This window comes from Rattus norvegicus, chromosome 3 (genome assembly GCF_036323735.1).
Source record: "Rattus norvegicus strain BN/NHsdMcwi chromosome 3, GRCr8, whole genome shotgun sequence".
Taxonomy (NCBI): domain Eukaryota; kingdom Metazoa; phylum Chordata; class Mammalia; order Rodentia; family Muridae; genus Rattus; species Rattus norvegicus.
The window spans coordinates 161,320,820-161,336,401 of NC_086021.1; the positions used below are offsets into that span (position 1 = coordinate 161,320,820).

General features: G+C 51.2%; 1 protein-coding gene across 1 annotated transcript; it reads right to left on the reverse strand.

Moving 5' to 3' along the window:
- Positions 1 to 11,940: 11,940 nt before the first annotated feature.
- On the reverse strand, positions 11,941 to 14,772 carry Zcchc3 (zinc finger CCHC-type containing 3). The gene is given in 1 exon segment (NM_001399621.1): positions 11,941 to 14,772. A coding segment is annotated over 1 exon segment (1,203 nt). The 5' UTR covers positions 14,759 to 14,772; the 3' UTR covers positions 11,941 to 13,555.
- Between the last annotated feature and the right edge of the window lie 810 nt (positions 14,773 to 15,582).

The following is a 15,582-nucleotide window of genomic DNA, read 5'->3' on the forward strand; positions in this document are numbered from 1 at the left end:
CGTGCCGGGCCCGGGCCGCTAGACGCCGCCGGGGGCCGTCCGCATCCTCCGCGGCGGCGGTGGGGGAGGAGGCAGCGGCGACGGAGGGGCGGCCCCGCCCCGCGGCTCGGCCCGGCCCCCGCGAGCTGGGAGCGCGGCGCCGGGCGCTCGGGCCGTCTGTGCGGGGGGGAGGTCAGCGGCGCGGGCTCAGGAGGGCTCGGCGCGTCCCCGCCGCCCCGGGCCAGTAGAGCTCCTCCGCGCGCCGCGCATTGTTTTGCAGGGGCAAGGACTGGAGCCTCGTGGGCTCCCGCGGGCTCCGGTCGCGGCCTGGCTCTCCTCCGCGGCCCCGCGCGCGCTTGCCCGCCCGCCGCCGCCTTTCAGTGTCTTTCTCCCCGCGCGGCCCCGGAGGCGCGCGCGCTCCCCTCCCCCTCGCCGTCTGCGGGCCGCTGCGGCGCGCGCGGGGCCGCCCCGTGTAAACACCGAGGTGCCTGCTCGGGCAGTGGCCCGGCCACGCCTCGCGCTCCGTGCGCGTCATCCGTTGCTGGGCAGAGAACTCAGCATTTGCATCTCCCAATCGCTGGATGCTTGGGCGGGCGGTCTCGCGCCTGGGATGGGGGCTGGGGGACGGATGAGATCGGTTTCTTTTCTTAGGATCCGGGCTGAAGTGAAGTTGGGGGGCGGGGCGGGACGCGGAGCGCTGCCCATCTGTCCTCCAAGGTTTTCCTTTCTCCACCTTGCACTCGTTTATTCAATGACACCTGCCGCCAGGTAGGACTCCTTCCCGGTCTCTTACTGGGACATGGATGGACTGCCTGCTACACAGGAGCATTGGCAGAGGAACGGAGACTCGGAAAAGGCTTTTAAGGGACAAACTCACCTTGTCTTGGTTGGAGTCCCTCCCTACTACACACAGGGTCCAGCCACAGAAGGCTTAACAAATGCTTTTAGGCCCAATAATGGTTTTTATTTTTGTTCTTTTTTTATCCTTAGGGCGCTAAAGGAATCCTTAAGGGACTAAAACACCGCTTTCCAAAAACAAGCTGCAGGACGCTCGCCGCTATTCTAGCTAGTCTGGCGGTCCTAGCGCACTCCTTAGAGCACCTGGGGCAGGGCCACCGGGAGCCGAGAGCAGAGCCACCTAGTACAGTTCTTGCATCCCGGGCGCGTCCTGGATCTCGCCCAGCGCGCGCAGCCAGTCCAGTGGGGGCGGCCGGGCGCCTCGCCCCGCCCAGGGCGGAGTCTTCCTAGGGGCGTGACCGAGAGGACTGCGGGCCGCGCGTGGCGGGGAGGGGCCTCGTTCTCCAGGCTCACCACGTGTGAGCCAGTTGTAGCACCACCCGGCGCGTGCAGCCCTAGGGGGAGGTCACCTTCATGGCGCCTGGGCTTGGCGATGGGAGGGGCTGTGAGGGCCTCGCCCCTCTGTACCGGTACTGGGAGGGGTCGGGTCAGTATCTGGAAAGTGATCTCCTCTGTAGTGGCGTGGGCATGGTTCGGGGTAAGCAGCGAGTGGTAGACCTCAACTCTGGGCGAAGCAAGGACTGAATGCGAGGTGGAGTGAGCGCGGGCCAAAATGCAGCTGCTGGATGCGGGATAGTGATCTGAGAGGCGGGAGGGCGGCTGGATGGAGCATCCCTCGTGGGAGGGGTCAACTCTAAAAGGCTCCGATGCTGGAAAGGCTCTGGCTGTGCTCCTGCCCAGGGTCCCTTCTCATTGGAAGCTGGAAATCACTGCATTTTAATCTCTCCAACTGAGGCCTGGGTGGTTCTTTGTTCGGTGGAAGCAGACTTCCTGCGCTCACGTCCCAGCCCCTCCTTTTGCTTATCTTCAAGTGCAGATAAAGCAGTTTCTCCTTGGCTCAGTGGCCTTATGGATTAAGTGGGATAATACTTGTAAACATGGCCTTGATGCCTCTTAAAAAAAAAAAAAAGAACAAGTTGTCTGGAATTAAGATTTTTCCTAGGTCACCAGCAGTGCACAGATAGCAATTTCATGAGAAAAACATTTAGTGAATTTAAGGTGATCTTCACATTTTAAAAAAGGTACCAAAACCGTAATCATAGTGTGTGTTCGTTAAAATTTCATTGGCAGATATCTTCACGCATTCTCTCAATGCTTATAATCCCAGCAGCAGTCAGGCTGTGTCAGAAGGATTACTTACCTTCGGTTTGAGGCTAGCCTTGGCTAATATCCGAGACCTTTTCTTAAAGATTAATACTTTTGCTATTTACTAGACAAAGTATTTAAAGTGGTATAGGAGCCAGCGAGATACCTTGGCAGTTATGTTCACTTGCCTGGGTTAAAAAGGACCCCAGAGATGTAAGTAGAGAACAGACCCTTACAAGTTGCCCTGTGTCGTGTGCCTCTTTAGTTTTCATCCGTTCTCTGTGTCTGTCTCCCCTACACAGACACAAAATAGGCAAATACCTTTCTAAAAATGTCACAAAGATTGCTGGCAGAGCTTTTCTTTCATCGCTTCAAGGCTGTCTACAACCATTTCATTCTGAACCATGTTCTTGGTCAGATTAACTTGGTCGGGTTGCTTCACTGTTCTCAAAAGAACAAAAAAAAAAAAATCCACATCAATTATTCCACCGCCCTTCCCTGGGCCCTTCCACACATGCTCATCCGCACAGTTACTAATATCAGTCCATAGGTAGGCCCTGTAATGGGTGCTGCATGGATCATCTGGCAGTCGTGGTCCTCTGGGGGAGGCGGGGGTGGGGATTCTGCTTCTGTATTACAGCTGTTAGCATGGGATCTTCATGGAGAGAAATGTCACCACCCATGTTTCCCCTTCCCTAGAGATATTTATGTAGTTTGTGAGCTGTCCTAAACTCCCCCTAAATGAGAGGACATTTAATGTGCAAGACATTGAGTTTGGAGCCAGAGCTACTAAAGTACAGAACTAACACAGAAGTACTCCTGTTTTACTTTATTTCAGGGGTAGGATTGGCCACAGAAGCATGGGTATGCAGAGATCCAAGAACAGCTAATGGCCGTCATTCCTTTTCTATCATAAGAGTCTTGGGGATCCTCACCTTTACCGACTGAGCCATCTCACTTGCTGGGGTCCCTTCTTAAGGAGCAATTGGAGAGACAGAAGGACAGAAAAGCAGAAGAGAGGTTTGGGGATTTAGCTCAGTGGTAGACTTGGGCAAGGCCCTGGGTTCAGTCCCCAGCTCCGAAAAAAAAAAAGAAAAGAAAAAGAAAAAAAAAAAAAGCAGAAGAGTGAGTGCCCGGGATGGAAAGGATCTAAAGCCTGGGTGTGGGTTTACATCTCAGGATATGACATATGCATAGGTCCTTAGGAAAATACAGACATCAAACAAAGCAGCAGGCGGAAAGACTGGAGTTGACTAAGGAGTTGGGGGCGAGGCACTGAAAGATTTGGAGATGGGATGCAGGTAAAATTCACATACACATTAAGGAAAGAAAGCAGGTGGAGTTAAAGGTCAGCCTTGCCGCCATATTGAGTTTCAGGCCAGTCAGGGTATTGAGACCCTATCGTAAACAATGAAGTAGAATTAAGAGCCAGCTCGGGCTCTGGCTCTGTAGTTCTGGAGTTTGTCCAATGTACAAACCACAGCCCTGGGTTCCTTCCCCCAGCACCTCAGAAATCAACAAAACCTGAAAAAATTTCTCAATAGGTACATGACAGCCAATTTCAGTATGAAGTATTCACATTGGGTAAAATAACTTTTTACTAAAAGTAGAAACAGAATTTTACTGAATTATACGTTGTGTAGTTTATTTGCTTTTTTTACTCTTTTAAATTCTTAAGCTGGGGGCCAGCAAGACAGGTCAGTGAGTAAAGGCACTTGCCGTCAAGTCTCATGACCTGATGAGTTCGATTCCTGGTGACCTCATGGTAGAAGGAAAGAGAAGAAACTCCTACCAGTTGTTATGTGACCTTCCTCTGACAGGCACAGTGCCCTGTAGCTTCTTTCCTCCCCCAAAATAAATAAATGTAATTAAAAAAATTACATTTGATACAAATGTTTCAAATGTCCATATGAAAATACAGGATGGAAACATCTCAAAATCAGATCCTTCGGTGTGTTACTGTTTATTTTGAATCTGCTGTGTAAATGTAGACTTGTATGATAACAGAGGGAACCATTTCTGTACAGGAATCAAATGTGCAGGGAGGAATTATCCTCAAAACTGATGCATGTAGCTACCGCTTGCTTCTGGGGTGTTGGGGGCTGAATGTGTGACTGGGGTGTTTTGGATTAATTTGCTTGTAAAACGTTACCTGTAACAGTCTGTCAGCAACTCAGAGCTTACAAATGTGCTGCTAAAACTCAAGCTAGTGCATCAGCTCCCTCTCTTAAGAGATATGGCCTGTGGCATGCTTCGGAGAGCTGAGGTTGCAGGGTGTTTAATGAAAAGTAGACTGCATTTCAATTCTATTTTATGTGTGTGATTGTTCTGCCTGCATGTATGTCTGTACAACATGTGTGCCTGGTACTCAACCTAGATGAACTGGAGCTACAGACGGTTGTGGACAACCATGTAGGTCCTGGGAGTTGAACCCAGATCCTCCGGAAGACCAGTCAGTGCCCTTAACTGCTAAGCCATCTCTCCTGCCCTGAAATCAATCTTATTATTTATACACTGTAGTGTATACCAAGCACCTAGCAGAACTACACATATTGTAGGGTCCCACTGCATGCTCAGGGAAGGAAGGTGTAGTCAACCAGTGTGGACACAACTGTGCTAGACTTAACACCAACTGTGCAGCTCCCAAGCACCCATCTTCGTGTCTAGGGTAGTTGTCTGGGACATTCGGGAAGTCAAGACAAATGAGTGGATTCACGATGTAGCCCTGGCTGTCCTGCAACTACTTATATGGTCCTTCAACTCAGACATCCACCAGCCTCTGCTTCTTGAATGCTGGCCTTAAGGGTATTCACCACCATGCCTGACCCTTGAATAAATTTCTTCACCTAAAAAAAAGTTTTTTAAGGGGTTGGGGATTTAGCTCAGCGGTAGAGCGCTTGCCTAGCGAGCGCAAGGCCCTGGGTTCGGTCCCCAGCTCCGAAAAAAAAAAAAAAAAAAAAAGAAAAAAAGAAAAAAAAAAGTTTTTTAAGAGATTAGGCCAGCAAGGGTGAAGGTGCTTGCTATCTAAAGGTACAACATGATGACCTGAGCTTGACCCCTGAACCTTACATAAAGGTGAAAAGAAAGAACCAGCTCCACAGAGTTGCCCTCTGACCTCTACGTACACCATGTGGTGGTTTGAATGTGCTTGGCCCATAGGGAGCAGTGGTGGTTTGAATGTGCTTGGCCCATAGGGAGCAGTACTATTAGGAGGTGCGGCCTTGTTGGAGGAAGTGTGTCACTGTGGGGTTGGGCTTTGAGGCCCTCCTCCTAGCCGTGTGGGAGCCAGTCTAATCCTGTCTGCCTTTGGATCAAGATGTAGAACTCTCAGCTCCTCTATCACCATACCTGCCTGGACGCTGTGCCATACCATGCTTCCTGCCATGATGATAATGGACTGAACTCTAAACCTGTAAGCTAGCCTCAATTAAATATTGTCTGTAAAGAGTTGCCATGGTCATGGTTTCTCTTAATAACAGTGGAAAACATATCTAAAACACACTGTGATGCTTTTGTCCAAGTATCACATACACATGCAATTAATTTCTTTAAAACTTAGATATGACATGATGATACATGTCTTTAATCCCAGTACTTAGGAGCCAGAGGCTGTCTCTTAAGACCAGGTTGGTCTACATAGCGAGTTCGAGGATAGCCAGAACTACATAATAGAGAGAGTATCTTCAAACAAACAAACAAACAACCCTCAGATTATAATAGGATATGTGTGTCCTAAGGATACGTCATGTGTGTATATGCATTCACATGTGTGCATGTGGAGGCCAGAAAACCGTCTCAGATGTTGTCCTCTGTGGCTCTGTACCTTACTTTTAGAGATGGTTTCTAAAAGGTTGAGAACTGCTGTAGAGCATCAAAACATTTATGTGGCTTGTTTTAAAATTAAAATGACTCATGCCCATAATCTTAGCACTCGGGAAGCTGAGGTTGGCAATAGGTTTGAGGCCAGTCTGGGCTCAGCCTGAGCCAAAGTGAGATCCTGTCTCAAAAGATAACAAGACTTAACTGAACAAGTAAAGAAGAGAAAATGAAATTAAAAGTAAGAAAAATCTAAATTTATTGAGATGTGTAGCAGGATTGAAGTGGAAACTTAAAGGTTCTTCGGAAAGTCGGTTGTGTTGGATGGTGTTTTGCTGGGGCAAACTCGTGAAGGAGTGTTTCCCTGAAGTGGGCACAGGTAAAAGACTAAGACTTGTGAAGGAACATTTAGCTGAAGCAGACACAGGAGAAAGGATGTTCTGCTAGAGTAAGCACATGAAAGGACACGTGATGAAGGATTCTTTGCTAAGGACACAAGTGTACTGGTCCACCTTACATTGTGTAGTTGAGCTGCATTTGTCGGGATTTCGGAGAGAGAAACACACTAGAAAACTTTTGGTGGCGTGCTGCAGTTTCCTGTCACTCAGGTTGATTGGCAGAGTGATATCAGCTGAGATAGGCAAGACCTGAACTGGAGCAGGCACGGGAGCTTACTCTGACTCGGTTACCTGTCTATGGATCCCGTGGACCTGCTTGAGCTGCCTTGTCTGGCTTCAGTGGGAAAGGATGTGTTTAGTCCTGTGCCAGCCAAGGTGTGTTGATCCCCAGGGGTGGGGGACCTCCTCCTTCTTAGGAGGAGAAGGGGACAGGGATGGGGAAGGGCTGTGTGAAGGGGGCTGTGAGGAAAGGGGCTTTGTGAACGATGAGAAGTGAGTAAATACATGTTAATGGGGAAAATGATTTATCCCTTAGTTTTAATATGTGTGGGATTCAGGAGTTAGGCTGGATTCTATAAAAGCCATCTGTTAATTAGGCCAACATCTCATGAGCTCGATATCATAAAGTCCAGTATTGGGTCCACAAGATGGCTGATCGGGTAAAGGCACTTGTCACATGTTAGTGAAAGCTGGCTGAGACCCTTGATCTCCTGACCTTCCCACCTTCACCTCCCAAGGACTGGGAGTAGTCTTTCACCATCATACACAGCTTGCAACTTGTATTTAAAATATGAAGAGGGGCCAGGTGATGTTGACTTGTAACTTAGCACACGAGAGGTGGAGCTTAGAGGATCGCTGCGAAGTCATGGCCACCCGTGAGCTGCTTGGAGAGATCCTGTCTCAAAATGCCAAAGGATGACGAATTTTTTGATCATTTGCAAAAGAACCGGTCACTGTTGAAACTGCTTTAGTAGAGATCAGCATGTATTGTTTGATCTTGTAATACAAGATGAGACCGAAGAGCACTCGGGCTGCAACTGGCAGAGAGGCCTTTTTCCGGCTCCTTCTATTTTGAATTCCTTTTTTTAAAAATCAGTCCCGTTCCAGAGAAGCCTTAAGGATGTCAGTGACACTGTTCATTGGTGCCTTCCCTGGGCAGAAGGCCGAGCACTCAGTCGTGGGAGCCTACCGATTGGTGAGCTGCGCTATGGGGCTTGTTGCCTATTGGCTGAGTCGCTGGAGCGTGGGGCCCGCGCCGCCGTTCCCTTGGCAACCAAGGGCTGGAAGAGTAACTCAGGCGGGTGCCGCCCCCAGCTCTCAGCGCTGGGGGCAGGGCGGCCTGGAAGACAGTACCGGGTCCCGCTTGGGGACTGAAGGGACATGCACTGCCAACCTAGAGTTGGGGATGGGATGTAAGTGTGTCTGTGGACGAACCATCCTCAAAAAGAGAAAACTGACCTGTAAATCAACCTCCTCCAGACCTCCTCAGTTGGCATCATTTTGAACCAAGAGCCTGACACAAGAAGAGGATCCTAAAGATGAAGGCAGCAAGGCCTGGTGGGAGGCCGGAACCTGCCCTTGTGGACTCCTAGTGCCAAGGTTATGACAACCTTGGATTAAAAACGCATATTCTGAGATGTGGAACAATGAGGGATGGATGTGTGAGTGTGGAAGTTTGAAAGCTACTGCTGTGTGACTCCTGTTTTATTTCTCAGGCTCGGGACTCTCCTGGGAGGTTGAGGGAAGTGCTACTCACTCTCCACGGTCCAGGAAGACAGCCCTCGACTCTTCCAGGAGAAGCAGGCTCTGTGAGGAGGCCAGAGCTGTGGAGGAGCCCTTGTTCTCACCTGGGTCCCAGCCTCCCTTCTCACTTTCCTTGCTCTTTCCTAGTCTAACTTGCCGAGTGGTTAGGGGGCCTAGGCTGCTTGCTGTGGCCCAGGGACCCGGGCTGAGGCCATGTGGGGGAGGGCCTCCTGTCTGCCTGGTGCCTGTAATATATTTGAATTATCTCTACAGATGAACCCCGATTTAGCAAACAGTCTAGAGTAAACCTCGGCACTCCACATCTCCTAGACACCCATGGACACTGACTTGGCATTCCTGCTGTAAACCGGAGGAAGGAACTTGTTTTAGCTCAGAGTTTTGTTTCATCGTAGTGGGTAGGGCAGCATAAACAAAGCAGACTGCCCAGCAGTGGCCAGAGGCAGTGAGACTACCTACGATGACTACCTCACACTTAGTCCAGGCTTTTGGCAGTTCTCCTGCTTCAGCCTTCAAACTGTTGGGATTACAAACATGTTGAAATGATAGTTCCCTATATCCAGGTTCCTAAATCTCTCTTGAATGTGGATGTACATGTTTTGTTCCTAGACCCCAGGTTTGTTTTTGAGACAGTGTCACACTCACTGGCCTACTGCCCACCTGCTTATTAAGTAGGTTATGTATTTATCCCTGGCTGGCCCTGAGCCTCAGACATCTACTTGTCTCCCCCCTCCCCATGCTGGCCACCATACCTGGCTATTTTCCATATTACATGGGCCCTGCTGATTGGATCCGGGTCTTCATGCCTGCATGGCAAACACTTTAATGACTAAACTCTTCTTGGAGCTGAGGACTGAACCCAGGGCCTTGTGCTTGCTAGGCAATCGCTCTACCACTGAGCTGAATCCCCCAACCTCAGGTGCTAAACTCTTAATCTTGTTGCTTTCTGTTCGCCTCCTCCTTCCAGATTCAGGCACTGTTTTCCACCACGTAAGCTGTATTCAGCTTCTAGTCGGGATCATTCTTTCCTTTTTTCCTCTTTACTGGATATTTAAAAACTCATCTCTGGGCTTGGAGTTGTAGCTCGGAGGTAGAGGGCCTGTTTAATCAGTACGATCAAGCCTCAATACTCTAAATAAAAATACCCAAAAGAAGGAGGTACCCTATATTACATTACTTCCCTGCTTAAAAATTCCTCTCTAACTCATCATTTTTAGACTTAAATTTGTATAAATTCTCCCTCTCCTTCTCCCTCTCCCTCTGGTCTTGCTTTGTAGCTCAGGCCCGCCTGAAACTTGCCATGGTCCCACTTTTGCCTCTGGGGTTCTGAGCTTCCTCAGGAGTCTCATGCTGGGAAAAGAAAGAGACTGACCAGTCAGTCATGCCAGCCAGATGGGGAGCTGGTCTTCGGGTCAGAGACCTCACAGTCCCAACAACTCACCAGAGCATCTTGAGAGCGGCTGGAGCACAGTGACAGCACAGCGTGGCCAGGACTGCTCAGCTGTGTTTACCTCTGTTCAAATTGGAAACTTGTTAGGACCCCAAAGATGGACCTTACCTCCAGACCCTATCCAAAGCGTCCACATTGAATAAATCTCCTTTCTCTGCTTTTCACTATTGTTTAACTGCCCTATGATGGGTGACTGGCTGACCCTGGCTTGTTCTGGGCCGCCATGGCCCAGGCTCTGACCCTCATATGTGACAAAGATGGATTTGCACTTCCGACATCTTCCCTGTGGTGTTGGCAGTGGGTGCTTCATGCCAGCAGCTTGCCTTCCTTGTGCATTAGCGTCGGCAGTGTGCCCTCAGCCTTCCCGTGGTAGCCCTGTCTCTCAGGAACTGGTAGCTCAGCTCTGTGGTGATCTAGACGTCACTGTTTCCACCCAGCTCAGGGTCCATCCATTCTTAATACCTACAGCGGTGTGTACACACCCCGGGGCCAGTACACTGGGTTTCACAAAAGTTTCTAGAATCTTCCCACTCCTTATTTTAATTGCTCTCGTATTTACCTAGGTCAGCAGCACTCTTGCTTTCTCTCAATTCACCTCCCTACCTTCTTGTCCTTTCCAAGTCATGTAAGAGTTTTGCTTTGATTTGAAGACAGGGTCTCACTAAGTAGTCCAGCTGTCCTGGAACTCACTATGTGTAGTCCAGGATGGCGTCTGCTTCTCCAAGTGCTGGGATTAAAGATACGGGCCACTACCCACAGCCTACTCCAGGTATTTTCTGTGGAAAGTTATTATCTCTGACCCCAGTCTGAACCAGCTTTCCTTGATCAACAGGGACTTCACCCCTGCGTGTATGTGCGACTAGATTACTGCTGAGTTCCAGATGCTTCCAAAAGGCCCTTGCTTTACAAAATGTTGAGGTGGACAGAACAGAGGCCTGACTGGAAGCTCCGAGGCAAAAAGCATTGTCCTTAGATATGATCTACTAGCCCCAACATCTCCTAGCCTTGTCTCTAGCCACATATGCAACCCTCAGCTGACCTGGATCCAGTCTGTACCTAGGGTATACTGTGGTAGGCAGGCACTATGTCTCCGGTTGTCTTCCCAGCCCTGTGTGCTCTCTGCTCCAATGATGTCTGCTATTATTTCTCTTCCCAATCCTTTGCCTTCCTTGTATGGTGGGTCTCAGTAAAAACCTTGCCTCTTCAAAGATAGATTTATTTGTTTTAGATAGTTCTAGACAGGTGGGTTTGATTGCCACACGAAGTATCTTAAGATAGTGGATGTGACTGCTCAAGCTGCCTGTGTGGCTTGGTAGCTTGTATTCCTCTCCACCGTGGCCCTCTGAGCCAGATGGCGGCTCTACAGAGTGCCACGCTGGGCCAGTTTGCAGCAGGGACAGGCTCTGTAAAGCTGAGCAAAATCACTGGTCGAGCAGCCTCCCTAAGGAGTTGCAGATCCGGGCTTCGCTCTGACGGCGGAGAGGAAGCTGGGGGGTGTGGGGGGGAAGGTTTGGTGTGCTCCAGCCCGGGTCTGGACCGCCTGCGGGAGGCCCTGGCGAGCATTCCGAGGGGGATGGGCAGGGAAGCTGTTTCTTCCTCGGGGTTCCATGGATGGGGGAGGGGCGTCGAGAGAAGACTCCTTCAAACACCAGCTTCTAGGCACACAGCCTGCTGGGAAGAAGGGGGTGGGGAGCGTGCTGAAAGCCTGCTTTCTCTAGGAGGCCACTAGACTTGTCAGAGGGAGGGGGAATACGGGGGGAAAAGGAAGGGGAGGGAGTTATATTGGAGGGGTGAAGCTGATGGCTTTCTGACTTAGGAAGGAGAGGGGTTGAGCTGGTTAGGAAAGCAAGTTCCCAAGAATCTCCCAGGCCCCCCGATTCAGATCATTTCTGCAAAATCCTGATCGCCAAATCTTGAGACTCCTACGCTGGGAGCCTTCTGCTAGCATCAGATCTCCAGAACACCTAAACTGGTGGAAGCCCTCCAGGCCCTTAGCAGCACCAGGGAACCGGATATGGGTCCAGAGACCTTGTCTAATTTGTCCACACGTCAACCTCACCCTCGCGTATTTCCAGTTGTGCTCTGAGTGCACACACAGATACACATCTGTCCCCAATAATCTCAGCGCACCCGGGAGGTCTAGGCAAGACTGAGAGTCCCAGGCCTGGCATGATGGCGCATCTTTAATCCCAGCACTGGACCTCTCAGAGTTCCAGGGCAGCCAGAACTACACAAACACCCTCCCCCACCCCCAACCTGAAAAGCACATAAACTACTGAGCCGAGCGAATGCAATGCGCTGGGCTTAGCTCACTGCAGAAGGCTTGGCTACTGTTGCTTGCAGGTTACAGAAATTGCAAGTAGGGAAGGGTTCTGAACTCAGGGTCTGCAACTTCATCTAACACTTCCGGGAAGGAAAAAAAAAAACTCGAAGTAATACGAAAGATAAATATTTATTCAGAACAAATCTTAACAATTGATTTTACATTCTAAGCCACAAGGAAATAGCAAAACAGCAAAGAGAAGACAACAACTGAAGAAAAGCAGTTTACTGTCTTTCACTTTAACTTGTAACACTTAACTGACCCAGGCCCTGTCTTGGCCTGTTTCCCCAGGAACATTTTCTAGTTTACAGCTCACTCATGATTCTGGGTTATAACCACCTTTCTTGGGAGGGTCAGAGGTTAAAGGTTGTGGATGAGCTTCTCTAGGGTTCCGAGTGGCTGAGGCAGAGGTGTGAATGTAAACGTCTGGTGAGTCTCTTTACTGAGGGGAACGTTTCTCACTGGTGACGGTGACAGTGGAAGGCGACAATGGCCCTGGAACATTTAAGATGTGGTACTCCAGGGGCTGATGCAGGCAGCCTAGAGTGGGCTGCTCTGCCCCTTCCTACCCTAGCTCCCAAGCAGCAGGGCAAGCTCTCTCTGCTGTTTCAGCATTTCTCAGTGCTGCTGGGACCATCACCGTGGAGAGCAGACTCCCCTGGCCCACCAGTGTCAAGGAGGTTGTTGTGAAGTGTGAGAGGTAGTGGGATGAGCACCGGGCTTGGGGTCAGGGGACTCTACTCTGGGCTCTCTGAGGCACCACGCTGTGTACTTTGTCCCAGTCATTTAACTTCTCTGGGTTCACCTTATCTGCTGGAAAACCAAGGGGTTAGTTTAAAATACCCTTCAGGGAGGCAAAGGCAAGAGTGGAGAGGGTCACTGCAAGTTTGCAGCTAGCCTGTTCTGTGAGTGCAGCCAGTTCCAGGCCATGGGAGGAGGCAGTGAGACCCTGTCTCAAAACACGAAACCAAAAGCACCCCCCCCCCAAAAAACAACAAAAACCACCTCTTGAGTCTTGTCCAGCAGATAAGCCTATATGCTCCATGATCCTGGAGAAATATGGCTTCTCAGCCACCACACGGAGCTGTCACAATATAGGTATACACCTTTTTTTTGGCCATGAGAGGCCCTTGGCCATCATTCAGAGCTTATTTAGATTACACACTTCTAGCAACACTGTTTTCACAAAGTCTGACACCACATAGAAGCAGCAAATGAGAAGGGCCCAGCAGAGAGTTGCAAAAGGTAGACACTCCTGACAGAAGTAAGTCAGGAAAGTTTTGATTCAATGAAACACTTGACAGTGTGTCTATCCCATGTTGGGCCCTCTACCCTGGGCTGAGGCATAAAGATGAGCAAGGCGGCCCACAGGGCAAAACTCTTCTAAAGAGGCAATATATGAGGAGGGAGGTAGTAAAAAACAAAGGGGGGGGGGTAGGGGGATCTGCCAAAGTACCAAAAACAAATACAAAACGGGAGAAAAAATTAAAGACAGGCGACATATCTGTACGCCACAGTTCCGAAAATCCTTACTGATAAATTCACCATTTCAAACAGGCCAAAAAGGAGCACACGCGGTTTTAAAAAGGCATAGAGAGAACGTCTCTGGTAGGCTTTGGAAATGTTTCTGTCCAAAATGATTTAAAAAAATGGTTAAAAAAAAAAGTTTTGGCACTTAAGAGGGGTAAGCTGGCTGTGTGTTCACCCTGGCAGGCTGACGTGCGTTCAGTGTCCCGCCAAGCCGGTGAGCTGAGCTGCCATGGAATTGTGAACTGCTTTGGGACACTGGGCAAAGGCGTGTCCTCTTTTGCCACAGAGGTTGCACACGATGACCTTCCGGCAGTAAGGGCTCAGGTGTCCCTCTTCCCCGCACCTGAAACACCTGTCCTGAGTGCAGGTGCCGCTCATGTGGGTCCGGGAACCACACTTAAAGCACGTCTTGGGCTGCCCCTTGTACCAACTGTAGCCCCTCTCCGCTCCCAAGAAGAAGGCCCCGGGCAGGTGCCTCACTCCGCCCTCCCCCTGGCGCAGCTCGATCTCACACTTGTACTCCCCGGTCCAGATCCCAAACCTGTCGGTCACTTTCACGGGCACGGCCAGCACGTCGCAGTGTCGCTTGAGCCAGGTCACGATGTCCTCCACGTCCACGGTCTCGTTCCGGAAGAGGATGAAGAGGGTCTTCAAGCTGGACTTGCTCCGCCCCAAGACCACAAAGTTCTCCCAGCAGTCCTCCAGCTCTCGCTTCTCCTCGTAGACGCGGAGAAACAGGGCTAGTTTTTCTGCGGATCGGAAGCTCACGTCGAACTCACGGCTGCCGGGGATCTGAATGACTGCGTAGATGTCGTCAGGGTCCATGCCGATGGAGCGAAGGATGAGCGCACCCACCACGAAGTCCCGGGTCGGACACGCACTCTCGTCTCCCTGGAAACAGATGCGCACGAGGAAGCGGCCCTTACCCGGGCCAGCAGCCGGTGGCTCGTCCTGTAGCGGCCGCTCGGTTGCATCTTCGGTCGCGCCGGACCTGGCGGGGGTCGGCATGGCCGCCGACACGTCGGCCTTCTTCCTTCGACTCGGGTCTCCCGCGCTGCTCGCGCCCTTCTTCCTGTAAGCGTCTGCCGCCTCACCCGTAGGGTCTCTGCGGCGGCCCTTTGGGTCCCCGCGAGCCGCAGGTGGGAAGTCGCCGGGGTTCGGGGCGGCCAGACTCCCGGAGCTGCCGAGCCCGCCACTCGCACCGCTGCCTGCTTCGTCGCGCCGCCGCGGCTCGCGGAAGTCGCCCTTCTTCTCCGCCAGGTTCTTAACCACCTGGGCCCAGCCCATCTTCTCGCGGACGCCCTCGGATTCCTCGGCGCGGGCCACGGGGCGCGCGGGGAGCGGGAGCTCCGGCCGACCCCGCTGTGGCTCCTCCTCCGCTCCACTGCCGGTGGCCATGTTACCTCTTTCCCAGCATCCTCCTCTCGCTCCCGCGGTCCGAGGTGCCCATGGCGCGCTCCCGCTCTGGATGAGGGCCGCGGGCTGCGTGGGCGACTCCCCGCCCCCGCTCTGAAATCGGATGCTTCTGGCTTCCGCCCTCTTGGAATTCTTGTATACCCGAATTCGTGCCGGCCGGAGACAGCCGGTCTTGGCCCCGGCTCGCCGCCCCTCTGCGGATGGGGGCGCACGCCCTACCGCTCTCGAGGTTTTGGCATTTCTCAAGCAGGCTTCAACTGCATTCCAGGAGCATTGCTTACAGCGCACACTGTGAGGACTTCACTACAATCTCGCTCATCTTTTGAGTGTCCTTTTTGTGCAAAAGCAAAAGGAATGGCGTCCCCCCAAAAGCACATCACACCCCCACCCCAATTTTAGGTTATGTACTTTCAAATGTACATGATAGGCATTTTCTCTCTCTTAGTGGCACAGATATAGGCCAGATTAGACCAGATTAAAAGCAGGTAAAGGCAGGTTTATTAGGAGGCAGTTCTCGTGTGGGTTCACTGATCTCACAGGTGGAGGGAGGTTAGTGAAGTCACACATCTGAAGCAAGGGGGGTTTATAGAGTTTCAGGAAAGAATGATGAACTGCCAGCTAGGAGCCGGGATGGTGTCCATACATGGTCAAAAACTAAGTCCCTGGGCGGGCACTCTAGGGTGGGTTGCTGGAAACCGGGAGATGAGTGATATATGTGATGATCTGTTAGCCGGATTTTTCTTCAAGGTGTCTCTGGTGGTGAGGTTGGGAGAAGGAGGGCAAACTGGGTTTTCCAGCTTGTGCAG